At 41.5% G+C, this 15,610-nt stretch overlaps 1 protein-coding gene across 7 annotated transcripts in view; it reads right to left on the reverse strand.

Annotated features, from left to right (window-relative positions):
* Grk4 (G protein-coupled receptor kinase 4) overlaps positions 1 to 15,610 on the reverse strand; it is a 78,427-nt gene that overhangs the window by 1,655 nt on the left and 61,162 nt on the right. For 5 of the 7 annotated variants that reach the window (XM_075943837.1, XM_075943840.1, XM_075943836.1 and 2 more), the window contains 4 exons: positions 8,313 to 8,521; positions 3,045 to 3,188; positions 1,691 to 1,828; positions 880 to 1,014 (listed from right to left, as the gene is read on the reverse strand). In XM_075943837.1, the coding sequence (XP_075799952.1) occupies positions 880 to 1,014; positions 1,691 to 1,828; positions 3,045 to 3,188; positions 8,313 to 8,521 (626 nt within the window). The remainder of the gene's footprint in view (positions 1 to 879; positions 1,015 to 1,690; positions 1,829 to 3,044; positions 3,189 to 8,312; positions 8,522 to 15,610) is intronic. The other 2 variants (XM_075943839.1, XM_075943838.1) reach the window with 1 other exon arrangement.

The raw sequence follows: 15,610 nt of genomic DNA on the forward strand, positions 1-15,610 counted from the left end.
TACAAAAAGTCTCTCCAAAGGATTTCCAGTGTTAGAAGGGAACCTGCTTTTCTTGTGTATGTAGACATGAGAGAGCAGTGGTTGGAATCAGAACATTGAGAACTAAAACATGCATTGTTTGTGGAAATTCAATCAGATGCTGACCTTTGAGCTAGGTCAAACGCTTTGTCACCAAACCAGGAAGCAGCTTCAGTGCTAACAAGTCATTGCCTTGTAGATCAAAACAGTCTTTCCACCAACAGCAAGCAACATTGGTTCTTTAGGTAAACTTTAAATGGAACCATATGGCTTTTAAACTATATGAAATCAATCTGTGTGTGTGTGTGTGTGTGTGTGTGTGTGTGTGTGTGTGTGTGTGTGTGTGTCTGCTTGTCTGTCTACTTGTCTCTTCTTCTTTTCTTCTTCCTTCTCTCCGATAACGACTCACTATGTAGTGAGCTGGCCTCAAACTCACAGTGATTCTTCTACCTCAGCCTCCTACGTGTGAGCTACACCCAGGTTGAAATTTCTTATATGAGGCATTGCAGAAAGGAAAGAAAGTAACTAGTGGTACACACCTTTAATCCCAGTACTCAGGAGGCGGAGGCAGACAGATCCCTGAGTTAGAGACCAGCCTGGTCTACAGAATGAGTTCTAGGACAGCCAGGGCTACAGAGAAACCCTGTCTCAAAAACACACACACACAAAACACAAAAGGGGGGGGGAGAGTTTTCCCTTAGAAAAGATTTTCCTTCTGATACACATACAGACATGTAGAGGGTATGAATTCACATGCCCACTGTTTCTTAGAACCAAAGCCCTTGCTCACACTACGCAAATGTTCTATCCTAAGCAGAACCCCAGCCACAACAGTTTACTTTTTACAAAATATGTTTTTACCCCTCTTCTGAAGAGTCTACGGAAGAAATTTCTCTTTGGTCTGAGAATGGAGGGACACATCTCTTTTTTATATGCTGGCAGATCTCCCTCATCTTCATTTTCATTGATGTCCTTGAAACATCCAGATTCAATCATCTGTGTGCACAGAAGACAGGATAGACTTTGGAGACACCAGGGAGTCAGTGATCTCCCCACATTATTGGCTCCCACCCAGCACCTGATGACAATGTGGGGCACATCATAGTTCCCAGACCTTCTCTGGCTCCACATTCCTGAATTCCTGGTTTCTGAACTCTTCTTGGAATAAAGTGGCCTCTTGTTCCCCTTTCTCTAAGTGAACTCCCCCCCCCCCCGAAAAAAAGCTAATTCCAATGGAGCCAAGCAGCCAGTTAGTGCTGACAGGCAAATCCTAAAATCACTTTTTTTAAAAATATTTATTTATTTATTATGTATACAATATTCTGTCTGTGTGTACATCTGCAGGCCAGAAGAGGGCACCAGATCTCATTACAGATGGTTGTGAGCCACCATGTGGTTGCTGGGAATTGAACTCTGGACCTTTGGAAGAGCAGGCAATGCTCTTAACCTCTGAGCCATCTCTCCAGCCCCCTAAGATCACCTTTTGCCTGCCTCGTGTCATTGAGACCAGAGTAGCTGTCATGCCTCTGGCAACTGCTGATACAGTCTTGGCTTACCCATCATCTAGTCCTCATGGTCAAATCTTTTGCATAAATGTATTTTGCAGACACACACACACACACACGTCATTGTTGAAACTAGAATAAACCTACTCTGTTAGAAAGAGCAGTACCTCATTCTGCCAGGGGATGGTGACACACCCTGTAGCAAATTGGGCATAGAAGGTTTCATCACTGCTGTCCAGGTTGACTCCTTTCACCGCAGAGAACTGCCCAATATCCAAGATATCCTTACAATAAATGGCCTGAGGCTGGGCACCAAGAACAAAGAGAAGCATCAACCTGTGAGACAACTAGAGTAACTCTTTTCTTGTTTTGTTGTATGATTTTGTTTCTTTCTGGATTTTTGAAACAGGAATAGGTAGCCTAGGCTCTCCCTGAATTCACAATCTGGCTGCCTTGACCACCCCCAGATGTTATATCAGCCGCTGAGAATTGAACATAGGGCCTGCACTTGTTGGGCAAGCACTCTATCACTTATTCCCAGTCCTAAAGTAGCCCTGAGATCCCTTAATTACAAAATCCACACATTTTTCCTCCTACCCTGTTCACTGCTTGTACTAGCTTTTTGGAACCCATTCTCTTTTGATAAATACCTTGCTCAGCCTAGATACAGTAGGGAGGGCCCTGATCCTTCTTCAAAGCAATGTGCCTTACTCTCTCTGAGAAGTGGATGGGGGATTGGATGGGGGGAGGAGCAGGTGGAGGCAACAGGAGGAGAGGAGGGAGTGGGAACTGGGATTTGTATGTAAAATGAAAAAGATATTTTTTAAATAAAATAAAAATAGAAAAAATATCAATTGTAGATCTAAATTCCATCCAACAATGAAAATTTAACTTATCTTTCCAATTTTAGAATGTGTCTATAGCTGACTGTTAATGGTGGAGTCCAGGCTATCTTCATTCAATTATCCGTTCATCAGTAGTTCACTTATTATGTACTATTTTACCACATTCAGTTATTATTACCATATTATAAACCAGACACGGACAAGCACCAGTCCCTGTACTTTTGATCTCAATAGCATACTCATGAGGAAGCGTGCATGTGACAGCTCCGGAGGAATGCACATTCCAGAACAAAGCAGCTGTGTGCACTCAGTGCGATGAGTGAACACAGATAGGAAGGTGAACGGAGTACTGAGATCTGAACAGGAACACTGGCACACAGAGAGCCTTGAAGGGCATGCTAAGGAGGTCTGAAATGGTACTGAGAATTGGGAGGACAGGAGTTTGGCTATCCCAGCAGTGACAGACTGCACGCCCCAGGCCTGGGAGTCAGAGAACTACTAAGGTTTGCCTGAGGCTGTGGAGGTGGTGGGATATAGGCAGAAGAAGAAGCAGAAATAAATAACAGACCTCACAGAGCAGAATTCATATGCTGGCTGTATCAAGAGTGTTTTAACCAAAAGATTGCTATGGGAATCAACGTTTTTCGGACCTAGCTACTCTAGGTAGCATACTTACATCAGGATAGAAAGGGGGATCTAACATATTTGCTTCCAGCCTGCTGAAGTTAATGTCCTTGAACACTGGGTGCTGCTTTACAACAGCAGCTCCACCTCCATCATTCTGACAGCCTAGTCGATGTCTTGGATCCTTAATGAGTAACTACACAAAAGAGAAACAGTCAAGTGAAGCTATTAGGATTGAAACGTAAACTCAAAACTGTCCTCTTTAACAACACAGGAAGTAGGAGTGGCAGAAAGGACATATATTCAAACCAATAGCCACTACAGTTTCCAAGTATCAACCACACTGTACAATTTCAGACTTAACTAAGTAGGTTACGGTTTCACAACAGGTAAAACTCAAGTCTTGCCACGAGTGATCATGAGATTGAAGCTTGAAATGCTGTGCCTCATTGTGTGCCCCTTTAATCTCAGCACCTGGACAGAGACAGGTGGATTTCTCTGTGAGTCTGAGGCCAGCCTGATCTACATAATGAGTTCTAAGCCAGCTAGTGTTATACAGATGCTATCTGAAAAACAAAACAAAACAAAGAACCCAGCAATCTGAATAAACTAACCTTCAAATAAAAATGTTATAAAAACTAAGGGATAATTATTAAGGAAATAGTTATGAATTCAGAAACAATATATTAATGCCACTGAATTTATAAAAAGAAACCTTTATTCATTAGAGTACTAAGGACCCCAAGTGAATAAAAAATTGAGTAAGCCCCCTTTTAGAAACTGTATAAACTCCCTGTCTCTGTTTCTCTCCTGTCTCCATCATCATCTCTGCTTCCCCCCTTTTTAGTTTTATTTATGTACTTGTGTGAGTGTAAGTACATGCCACAGTGCATGTGTGGAGGTCGGAGATAGTTTTCCAGATCAGAAATCTATCCTTGCCTTCCATTTTGTTTCTGTTGTTGCATTGTGTATTCCAGGCTAGCTGACCCCGCAAACTTCCAGATGATCCTCCTATCTCTACCACCTTTTCTTACCCTAGGAGTACAGGGATTACAAATGTGTGCCAGCACATCTGGCTTTTGACATAGATTCTGGAGATAAAGCTCAGGTCATCAGGCTTATATGATGAATTTTTTAACCCACTGAACCATCTCCTGGGCCACTGGTTTTTTTCAAGATAGGATCTTGTAGCCTAAGTTGATTTCTAAATCCTCATATGCATATCTGCACCTCCAGAGTGCTGGGGTTATAGCCATGTGCCTCCTACATGTCTAACAGACTTTTAAAAGTATTCTTACATGTTTACAGCTGTCACAAATTCAAATAAGTCTTCCTTCACAATTACTATCACTCAAAAAAAAATTGGCTCCAGTTCTTGTCCCTCTGCATAACCCCCTCTCTGCTCTCGGGCAAGTTATCCATGTATCCTAAGATGCTTTCCTACAATCCATCGGTGGGAAATGTAACCCATTGTTTAAGAGCCAATTATTTCTCTTCTCAGTAGTTACTAAACATGAAGGTTAATTTTAGCTGTTAAATGGACACAATCTAGAATCACCTGGAAAGGGAGTCTTAAAGAGCATTGCCCAGATTAGGTTTACTTGTATGCATTCTTTTTATTTTATTTTTATTTTTAACTTTCATACATTACATCTTAACCAAAGTTTCCCCTCCCTCCACTCCTCCTAGTCTCCCTCTCTCCCCCAGATCCACTCCTCCTCCATGTCCTTTCAAAAAGAAAGAAAAAAAAACAGGCCTCTCAGAGAGATATCAACTGAATAAATCATAACAAATTACATTAAGACTAGGCACAAACCCTCATATCAAGGCTGGACAAGGCAACCCAGTAAGAAGAAAACGGTCCCGAGTGTAGGACTTCTGGCATTCTTGTGAGGGATTTTCTTAATTGAATTAACTGAAGTAGGAAGACCCACTCTTAATGTGGACTGCATATTTGATGGTCTGGGTCCTGGATTGAATGGAGATAGGCAGATGAGAACTGGTATTTTTGTATTAATTCATTGGTCTTTGTTGTTGGGGGTAGATGTGATGTGACTAGTTGCTTCAGTTCCAGCTCCCTTGACTTCCCTGCAGTGACAGACTATAACCTGCAGTTATGAGTCAAATAAGCCCTTTCTCCCTTCAGTTGTTTTTATCAGGGTGTTTTATCACAACAACAGGAAAAAAAACTAAGACAAGAAATATGTATCTCAACAACTTACCTTCATTACTTGATTTTATCCTCCCAGTATCTTGTCTCATCTGCATTTTATAGACAACAGACTGAGGCTTAGAGAGTCTACAGAGCAAGTTCAAAGATGGCCAAGACTACACAGAGAAACCCTGACTCAAAACAACAATAATAAAAAGCTATCCTTTGCTCAAACCCTACATTCTTCCCCAGGGCCTCTGGCATAACAAGAATTTCATCCTTGAAACCCTTGAGCCCTTCTTAAATTTACAGTACCCAAATTCTGCCTGTTAGTCATTCTTAAGAATGTAGGCCTAAGATTAAACTATGAGCTCTTTAGGGGCAGGCTCCATCTCTGCTTTCACATTACAGCTCTGTCAGTGTCCTGTGTACAGCAAGCACTCAGTCAATATTTACAAAGCCAAATGCAAAAGTAGCTTGATCAAAGCACTGAAATGCTGTCAGCTACAAGCTGAGTAGGCTAGCTGGGAAGAAAGCCAGAAGGATCCCACAGCTCAATGACAAATCCGTAACACCCACCATTTTGTATATGGAAACAAAATGAAGCACTCCAAATAATTATTCCCCAGATAGTATCAACTCACATAAGTTACCAGTATAGTTCCATAATAGGCATAATTGTTGGCCATTCTCACACCCACAAAGGCCCACCCCTTTATTTCCTACTTCGCCAAGCCACTCTCTCCCTGAGTCACAAGCTAGGTTCCTCAGTACCAGCATGGCCTCATCAGCTGCTTCTCAAAAACTTTCTTGTTGGGGGCTGGGGAGATGGCTCAGAGGTTAAGAGCATTGCCTGCTCTTCCAGAGGTCCTGAGTTCAATTCCCAGCAACCACATGGTGGCTCACAACCATCTGTAATGAGATTTGGTGCCCTCTTCCTGACTGTAGGCATCCAAGCAGACAGAATACTTTATACATAATAAACAAATAAATCTTTTAAAAAAAACTTTCTTGTCTATGTATCCCTCCACTTGTTCTAAGCCTGGTCTGGGATGCCTCAATTCCAACAACCCACAGCTCACACTTGGCGAGAATCACCTACTGTCTTTCTACTTGCCTTTCCCTTTTTTTTTAAAATTATTTATTTATTATGTATACAATATTCTGTCTTTGTGTATGCCTGCAGACCAGAAGAGGGCACCAGACCCCATTACAGATGCTTGTGAGCCATCATGTGGTTGCTGGGAATTGAACTCTGGACCTTTGGAAGAGCAGGCAATGCTCTTAACCTCTGAGCCATCTCTCCAGCCCCTACTTGCCTTTCCCTATGTCACTTTTCTTCATCAACTTAAGACTGTAGTATCCAGTACTCAAGTTCTCTTTTGCACCCAGCGAGCTTCCCTGCAAGTCTCCATACCTGCTTCATCATCCCTACCCGCCCAAACTGGAGAGCAGGGCAAAGATAGGTCTCTGCTGTCTCTAGGTCCATGTCCCTGCACAGAGCAGGGCAGGAACAAAACACCAATGGGTTATGGAAAGCATCTCTCTACGCATGCACTTGATGCCTATGAGGAAGCCTCTTGCTTCCCCCAGCTCTTCGGCTTCATCTTCTCTAAATGGTGCTGCGTACCTTATCTGTACCCATACTCGCAACATTTCTCTCCCTATCCTTGCCCCGATGATGCTGAGGGCATAAGAAAACAGAAGTCCCATTGCAAATCTGCCACTTTCACTGCCCCCAAACTAAGAAAGGGAACTGCTCACATCTTCCTTGTACACTAGTGCCTCTATTTGTGTTTCCCCCATTAAGTGATGCTGCTCTATCAGTTTGGGATTCAGCCTTGACCCCTCTTTAACCACTTCAGCAATTCCTACAAGATCCATCCAGAATCTGAACACTTCTCACATCTGCTCTTCTATCAATGCTATCCACATCTGCATCCACACATTTTTTTCAGCTCTTTGTCCCCCCAAATCCTACCAAATATGGTGTCTCATCAGCCCCCATGCTTCTAATTCTCCAGAATACGCATTGTTCTCTGGCAGCCAGTCCATTTGTCATTTTTTTTTTTTTTGGATTTTCGAGACAGGGTTTCTCCGTAGCTTTTGGTTCCTGTCCTGGAACTAGCTCTTGTAGACCAGGCTGGCCTCGAACTCACAGAGATCCGCCTGCCTCTGCCTCCCGAGTGCTGAGATTAAAGGCGTGCACCACCACCGCCCGGCTTGTCATATTTTTTCTGCTTACTGTTAGAGGCTACCCACCCTGCAACAAAATGAGAACACTGAAGAGCCAGGACTTCTTCCCTCTCTTACTCACTGCTGCAGTCCCAGTGCCTAGGAGAGTACTAGGAAGACAGAAGGTGTTTCCTTGTTGAAAGAAAAACTTTAAAAATGCTACAAAGGACAGGCCTCAAAATAAAAAAAGAAGGCCTATAGGCACCATTTTAAGGTAAGCAAGTGACAATTTTTAGTGTAAGGGCAACCAGCAGTTGGTAAAAAACTGGGTGCCCTGAGGACAGACGGCACCCATTTGCTACTGGTTCATTCTGTCATCATGGGTTAAAACTTGCTCTCTGGCATCATCGTGTCACATGGAAGGTGACAGTCCTAAAGCAATAATCAAATCTGTAAGGTACATGTCAGTCTAGCCTAGACATTACTTCAAATCGGAGTGTCTGTGATGATTTAAAAAAAAAATTGGCAGAGACAATATTCTCATTTCAAAACACATTGGAGAGAAACCCTGTCTCGAAAAAAAAAAAAACAAAACACATTGGAAATTAGTTTTATATTGAATTTCACATAAGTTTCTGAAAACAGAGTGACTTGACACCATTCTTCCTTTCAACAACATCAATATAGGAGGGGACTCACGAATTTTCCACTGCTTTGCTCTAGTTCATTGAGTGGTCATTTCCCAAGCCTGGAAAACTTTGCTCTCCGCTCTCATTGTCTACCTGAGATGAAATTCCAGGCAAGCACACCAGGAAGAAGGCTGGTTACTAAGAGGCCAGGCTGAATTCACCTGCACTGGGTCTTGTTGCTGAACCAGGACCGCTGCCCTGATTCTGAAGACTGCCTGCCTACTTGACTACTGTTTTCTGAACCATCAAAAGAACTTGATGAAGCGAGGTAATCACTTCCCCATCTCTGTGAAAGCTGACCCACCATGCTGCAGATGGACTTGGCATCCTCTGAAAACTTCTCAGAGTACTCCTCAGTTTCATTCTTCACTCTTCTTTCCAGCTCCTCCCGGCTGACTTTCTCTTTGTATTTTTTGAATGGAGAGTGTCCCTCAATCATTTCATATAGCAGACAGCCAAGTCCCCACCAATCGGGACTAAATGAATACCTTTCATTATTGATAATTTCTGGAGCTACATAACAAATACAGAAATTTTTTTTATTAAATTTTAGTTTTAAATACTTATGACTAACTCCAAGCAATATATTATTTATTTAATGTTTGTTACAACATGATCTAAGAAGCTTAAAAACATGCTAAGTTTTAAAAAAACACAAATGGCCAAAGATCATATGATTATATTTATATGGCATTTACAGAATATACAAATGCAGAGAGACTGAACATAAACTCATGGTTGAAAGGCCCAGGAGTAGAAAGTGATGAGTAGGTGGTTGCTAATACATCATTAAAATCTGAAGTGATTAAAGGATGTTCTGAAATTAGACAAAGTAATAGTAATGATGGATGCATAACTGTAAATGGACTAATATCCACTGAGTTATACACTTCACATAGTTGGATTATTTGATGTGGAAAGGATAATTGAAGCTGGATCTATATCTATACTTTATAAACTTGACGGCTGCAGGGTGGGTAATATGGTAAAATGGTACTGGAAATAAAGCTTGCCTCCTGGGGTGCTCCCTCCACTCGACTGTTCCCATGGGTGCCTCAAGTGCAGTGCCATCTGTTCCCAAGTCAGAAGAAACCCCAGAAACCTGCAAGGGGAGGAATTTCAGGCTCTGAGAGACCCACCATGCCCTTAGAAGCTACTAAGGGTAGGCTGGCATTCATTGCCCATACATCTTTGAAATAATCTGAATATGACTGATTTCCCAGGAATCAGGTAGGTAGGATTTGTTGTGCCCACATGCATGGGATACCAGCTGCATGAGGAAACTGTGGCCTTTCTGATTCTGCCTTCACAGAACCACAAAAACTTAGGAGTCTCTATGGACACCACTCCTCGTTATAAAAAGAAGGCTGCAAACTAAAAAAAAAAAAAATCCTCAGAAACTCTAGATTAGTGGTTCTCAATGTGTGGAGCTCAAATCCTTTGGGGATTGACCAACCCTTTCACAGGGGTAGCCAAAGACCATTGGAAACACAGATACTCGACATTGCAATTCATAAGAATAGCAAAATTAGTTATGAAGTAGTAGCAAAAATAATTTTATGGTTGGGGGTCATCACAACATAAACTATATTAAAGGGTCACAACATTAGGAAGGTTGAGAACCATTGCTCCTGATGCTCAAAGCATTTGCAAAGATGCCGGGCTAACTTTTAATGTTAGATAACATTAGAAAGTAATGGAGTTCATGTTAGGAAACAGTCATTCTTTAAGGAAGCAGCATCAGTTGTCATTCTAACAACCTGAGCACTCATGAGCTCAGCCGCTGCTGCACAGACAACACAGGTGTTGGGATATTTTTATAGTCTCTGTTTCCCCAATTATTTTTTATATCAGAGTTCCTTAATTTTTATAACTGAAAACTCCATATTTTTCACAGTACCAACTATAATTTTTACATACAGTTCGTATTTCTTTGTTAAAATGTAACTATATTATCAGTTGCTTAAAAAAGATGTCTCAGGGCTGGAGAGACGGCTCAGTGGTTAAGAGCATTGCCTGCTCTTCCAAAGGTCCTAAGTTCAATTCCCAGCAACCACATGGTAGCTCACAACCATCTGTAATGAGGTCTGGTGCCCTCTTCTGGCCTTAAGGCATACACATAGACAGAATATTGTATACATAATAAATAAATAAATATTTAAAAAAAAAAAAGATGTCTCATAGCTTTCTGTTCCTCCAGAGCCAATCTCCAGTCTTATCCCCAGCTCTGCAGCAGAACAACTGGGCAAGCCTTCCTTGCCTTGTTCACATCCCCTGTGGATCCCACAGATCCTCCCCTTCTTACTGCTCCCCCCTTGTTGCTTTGTCCCAGTACCCAACCCTAGCAGGAACCTGTACTCCCCCAACAGCCACGCCTACGAGGACAAGTAGGCTGACAGTGGACTGACACCTCTCCTTCACTCCTCCAGATCCAGTCCCTCCAGTCTCATCCCCAGCTCTATAGCAGTAAACTTGCTGTGGTCTCCCTTTCTTCTCTGACCTTATGCCAAACAGATCATAAAGATCTCCTCCAGACTTCCTTCCCTGAACTCATCCCAGCCTCCCAAACCTAGCAGGCATACCCTGGGAACACAACAGCTGAGCATGCCAGGAAACAGGTCCAGAGGAAATTCCCTATAATTGCAACATTCTCCTAAAGTTCAGGGAGAAAGTAGAAACCAAGGGAAAAATACTCATCCAACAGAGACAAAACGAGATATAATCACCCAGACCTTTGCAGACTCTGATATGGAAGATGTCAGCCCAGACTACTATATCCAGCAAGACTCTAAATTACCATAGATAGAAAAATAAGATATTCCAAGATAAAATAAAATTTAAGCAATACTTTCTACAAACTCAGTCCTACAGAGAGTGCTAGAAGGAAAATTCCAACACAACCATGAAAACACAGGGAATAAATAATCCCAGACTATTAAAATTAAAGGAAGGGAAACAAATGCACACACACACACAGATCACCACCATATCCCAGCACTTGGGAGGCAGAGGCAGGCGGATCTCTGGGAGTTCGAGACCAGCCTGGTCTACAAGAGCTAGTTCCAGGACAGGCTCCAAAACCACAGAAAAACCCTGTCTCGAAAAACAAAACAAAACAAAAAAAGATCACCACCATAAACAACAAAACAGAATTCAACATTGATTGGTCATTGAAATCTTTCAATATCTCTGTCTCAATTCCCCCTAATAAAATAACAAAGACTAACAGAGTGGATGCAAAACAGGACCCATTCATTTCCCGCATCCAAGAAATACACCTCAACATTAAAGATAGACATTGCTTCAGAAAAAAGATAGTCCTACCATCCCTGACTTCAAACTCTATTACAGTAATGAAAACAGTGTGGTATTGGCACAAAAACAGAGAAGTCGACCAATGGAATCATATAGAAGACCCGGATTTTAACCCACAAACCCATGAACACCTCATTTTCGATAAAGGAGCTAAAAGTATACAATGGAAGAAAGAAAGCATCTTCAACAAATGGTGCTGGCACAACTTGATGTCAACCTGTAGAAGAATGAAAATAGACCCATATCTATCACCATGCACAAAACTCAAGTCCAAATGGATCAAAGACCTCAATATCAATCTGAACACACTGAACCTGATAGAAGAGAAAGTGGGAAGTACCCTACAACAGATGGGCACAGGAGATCGCTTCCTATGTATAACCCCAGTAGCACAGACATTAAGGGCAACATTGAATAAATGGGACCTACTGAAACTGAGAAGCTTCTGTAAAGCAAAGGACACTAAGACAAAAAGGCAACCTACTGACTGGGAGAAGATCTTCACCAACCCCGCAACAGACAAAGGTCTGATCTCCAAAATATATAAAGAACTCAAGAAACTAGACCGTAAAAGGCTAATCAACCCAATTAAAAAATAGGGCACTAAACTGAAAAAAGAATTCTCAACAGAAGAAGTTGAAATGGCCAAAAGACACTTAAGGTCATGCTCAACCTCCTTAGCGATCAGGGAAATGCAAATCAAAACAACTTTGAGATATCATCTTACACCTGTCAGAATGGCTAAAATCAAAAACACCAATGATAGCTTTTGCTGGAGAGGTTGTGGAGGAAGGGGTACCCTCATCCATTGCTGGTGGGAATGCAAACTTGTGCAACCACTTTGGAAATCAGTGTTTCGGTTTCTCAGGAAATTCGGGATCAACCGACCCCTGGACCCAGCAATACCACTCTTGGGAATATACCCAAGAGATGCCCTATCATATGACAAAAGCAGTTGTTCAACTATGTTCATAGCAGCATTATTTGTAATAGCCAGAACCTGGAAACAACCTAGATGCCCTTCAATGGAAGAATGGATAAAGAAAGTGTGGAATATCTACACATTAGAGTACTACGCTGCGGTAAAAAACAATGACTTCTCGAATTTTGCATGCAAATGGATGGAAATAAAAAACACTATCCTGAGTGAGGTAACCCAGATCCAAAAATATGAACATGGGATGTACTCATTCACAATTGGTTTCTAGTCATAAATAAAGGTCACGGAGTCTATAATTTGTGATCCTAAAGAAGCTAAATAAGAAGGTGAACCCAAAGAAAAACATATAGTTATCCTCCTGGCTATGGGAAGTAGACAAAATTGCCAGGCAAAAAATTGGGATCTTGGGGGTGGGGTGGGATGGGGGTAAGGGGAGATGGGGAGAGAAAAGTGAGAAGGGGAGGATGGGGGGAACTTGGGGAAACGGGATGATTGGGATGAAGGAAGGTTGGATAGGGGAGCAGGGAAGCACATATCTTAGTTAAGGGAGCCACCTTAGGGTTGGCAAGAAACTTGAACCTAGAGTGGCTCCCAGGTGCCCAAGGCGATGTCACCAGTTAGTTCCTTGGGCAGCTGAGGATAGGGAACCTGAAATGACCCTATCCTAGAGCAATACTGACGAATATCTTGCATATCACCATATAACCTTCATCTGGTGATGGATGGAGATAGAGACAGGGACCCACACTGGAGCATCGGACTGAGCTCCCAAGGTCCCAATGAGGAGCAGAAGGAGGAAGAACATGAGCAAGGAACATGAGTCAGGACCATGAGGGATGCACACCCACTGAGACAGTGGAGCTGATCTATTGGGAGCTCACCAAGGCCAGCTGGATTGTGACTGAAAAAGCATGGGATAAAACCGCACTCTCTGAACATGGCGAACAATGAGGGCTGATGAGAAGCCAAGGACAATGGCATGGGGTTTTGATCCTACTTAATGTGCTGGCTTTGTGGGAGCCTAGCCAGTTTGGATGTTCACCTTCCTAGACATGGACAGAGGGGGGAGGACCTTGGACTTTGCACAGGGCAGGGAACCCTGACTGCTCTTTGGACTGGAGAGGGAGGGGGAGAGGAGTGGGGGGAGGGGGAGAAGGGCGGGAGGAGGGGGAGGGAAATGGGAGGCTGGGAAGAGGCAGAAACTTTTTTTTTCTCAATAAAAAATTTTTAAAAAAAAGAAAAAGAAAAAAGATATTTCAAGCTAACAAACCTAAGAAACAAGCTGGTGTAGCCATTTTAATATCTGATAAAACAGACTTCAAACCAAAACTAATTCGAGGAGATAAGGAAGGACACTACATACTTATGAAAGTAAAAATTCACCAAGAAGACCTTTCAATTCTTACCATCTATGCCTCAAACACAAAAACACTCATTTTTGTAAAAGAAACACTACTACACACTGGTGGTGGTGGCGCACGCCTTTAATCCCAGCACTCAGGAGGCAGAGGCAGGTGGATCTCTGTGAGTTCAGACCAGCCTGGTCTACAGAGTAGGTTCCAGGACAGGCTCCAAAGCTACACAGAGAAACCATGTCTCAAAAACAAAACAAAACCAAACAAACAAAAACAAAAAAAGAAACACTACTACAGCTTAAATCACACATTGACCTTCACACACTGATCTAGGAAGCTTTTCCATTGGACTTTCTTGGACTATCAGCCTGTAAATAATGACACAAAGACTTATTAATTATGAAAGCTTGGCCTTAAGCTTTGGCTTGTTAAGTTGTAAGTTAAGTTCTTATAACTTAATTAACTCACATTTTTTAAAATCTACATTCTGCCACATGGCTCAGTTATCTCTCGTACCATAAGTGTGACTTGCTCCATGTCTCGCCGACTTCTCCCTGCATCTCTTCTTCCCAGAGTTTTCCCTCCAGAAATCTTACCTACTTTCTCCTGCTTAGCTACTGCCCATTCTGCTCTTTATTAAAGCAATCACAGTGATACATCTTCATACAGTGTAAATAAATATTTCACAATAATCTGATAGTGGAAGACTTTGGTACCACATTCTCACAAAGGAACAGGTCATCTAGAAAAAAACTAAACAAAAAAAATGCTAGAGCTATCATGTTATAAACCAAATGGACCTATCAGATATTTACAGAACATTTCGCTCAACAACAAAAGAATAGACCTTCTTCTGTGCACCCCATGGAACTTACTCCAAAATTGACCACAAACTTGGACCTAAAGTAAGTCTGAACAGACACAAGAAAATTGAAATAACTCCCTGCATCCTATCAGACAACCTCAGATTGAAGCTGGATATCAACAACAATATCAACAAAAGAAATCTTAAAAAGTCATGGAAACTGAACGACTCTCTCTACTGAATGAAAAATAGGTCAAAGGATAAAAAGAATTAAAGATTTTCTAGAATTGAATGAAAATAAATATACATCATATCCAAATATATGGGACACAATAAAAGTAGTTGTAAGAAAAGTTCATGACCCTAAGTTTAAAAAAAAATGGTGTAATCTCATACTAGCAACTTAATAGCACACCTGAAAACTCTCCAACAGTGATTTTTCAACATTGAGGTCTTATACTACGATTCATAACAGTAGAAGGAGCAACAATATGATTTTTGTTGGGGGTCACACTACAACATGAGGAACTGTATTAAAAGGTCACAACATTAGGAAATTTAGAACCACTGCTCTAGAGCAAAAAGAAGAAATCATACCCAAAAGGAGTAGATGGAAAGAAATAATAACCAAGCACTGAAATCAATAAAATAGATACAAAGGAAACAATACAAAGAGTCGATGAAACAAAGAGTTCTTTGAAAAAAATCAGTAAGAAACAAAGAGTTCTTTGAAAAAAATCAGTAAGACTGACAAATCCTTACCCAAATTAACTAAAAAGTGTGAGAGAGAGAATATCCAAATTAAGAAAATCAGAAAGGAAAAGGAGGACATAACAACAGACATAAAGGAGATCCAGAGAATCATAAGAACATACTTTAAAAATCTGTCCAATACAAAATTGAAAAAATCTAAAAGAAATGGATAATTTTCTCCATATATACCACTTACCAAAGTTATATCAAGATCAGATAAGCCATTTAAACAGATCTATAACCACACAGTGAAAAAAAAGCAGTCATTAAAAGTTTCTCAGGGGGCTGGAGAGATGACTCAGAGGTTAAGAGCATTGTCTGCTCTTCCAAAAGTACTGAGTTCAATTCCCAGCAACCACATTATGGCTCACAACCATCTGTAATGAGGTCTGGTGCCCTCTTCTTGCCTACAGGCATACACACAGACAGAATAT

The sequence above is a fragment of the Microtus pennsylvanicus genome, chromosome 12 (genome assembly GCF_037038515.1).
Source record: "Microtus pennsylvanicus isolate mMicPen1 chromosome 12, mMicPen1.hap1, whole genome shotgun sequence".
NCBI classification, from domain to species: Eukaryota; Metazoa; Chordata; class Mammalia; order Rodentia; family Cricetidae; genus Microtus; species Microtus pennsylvanicus.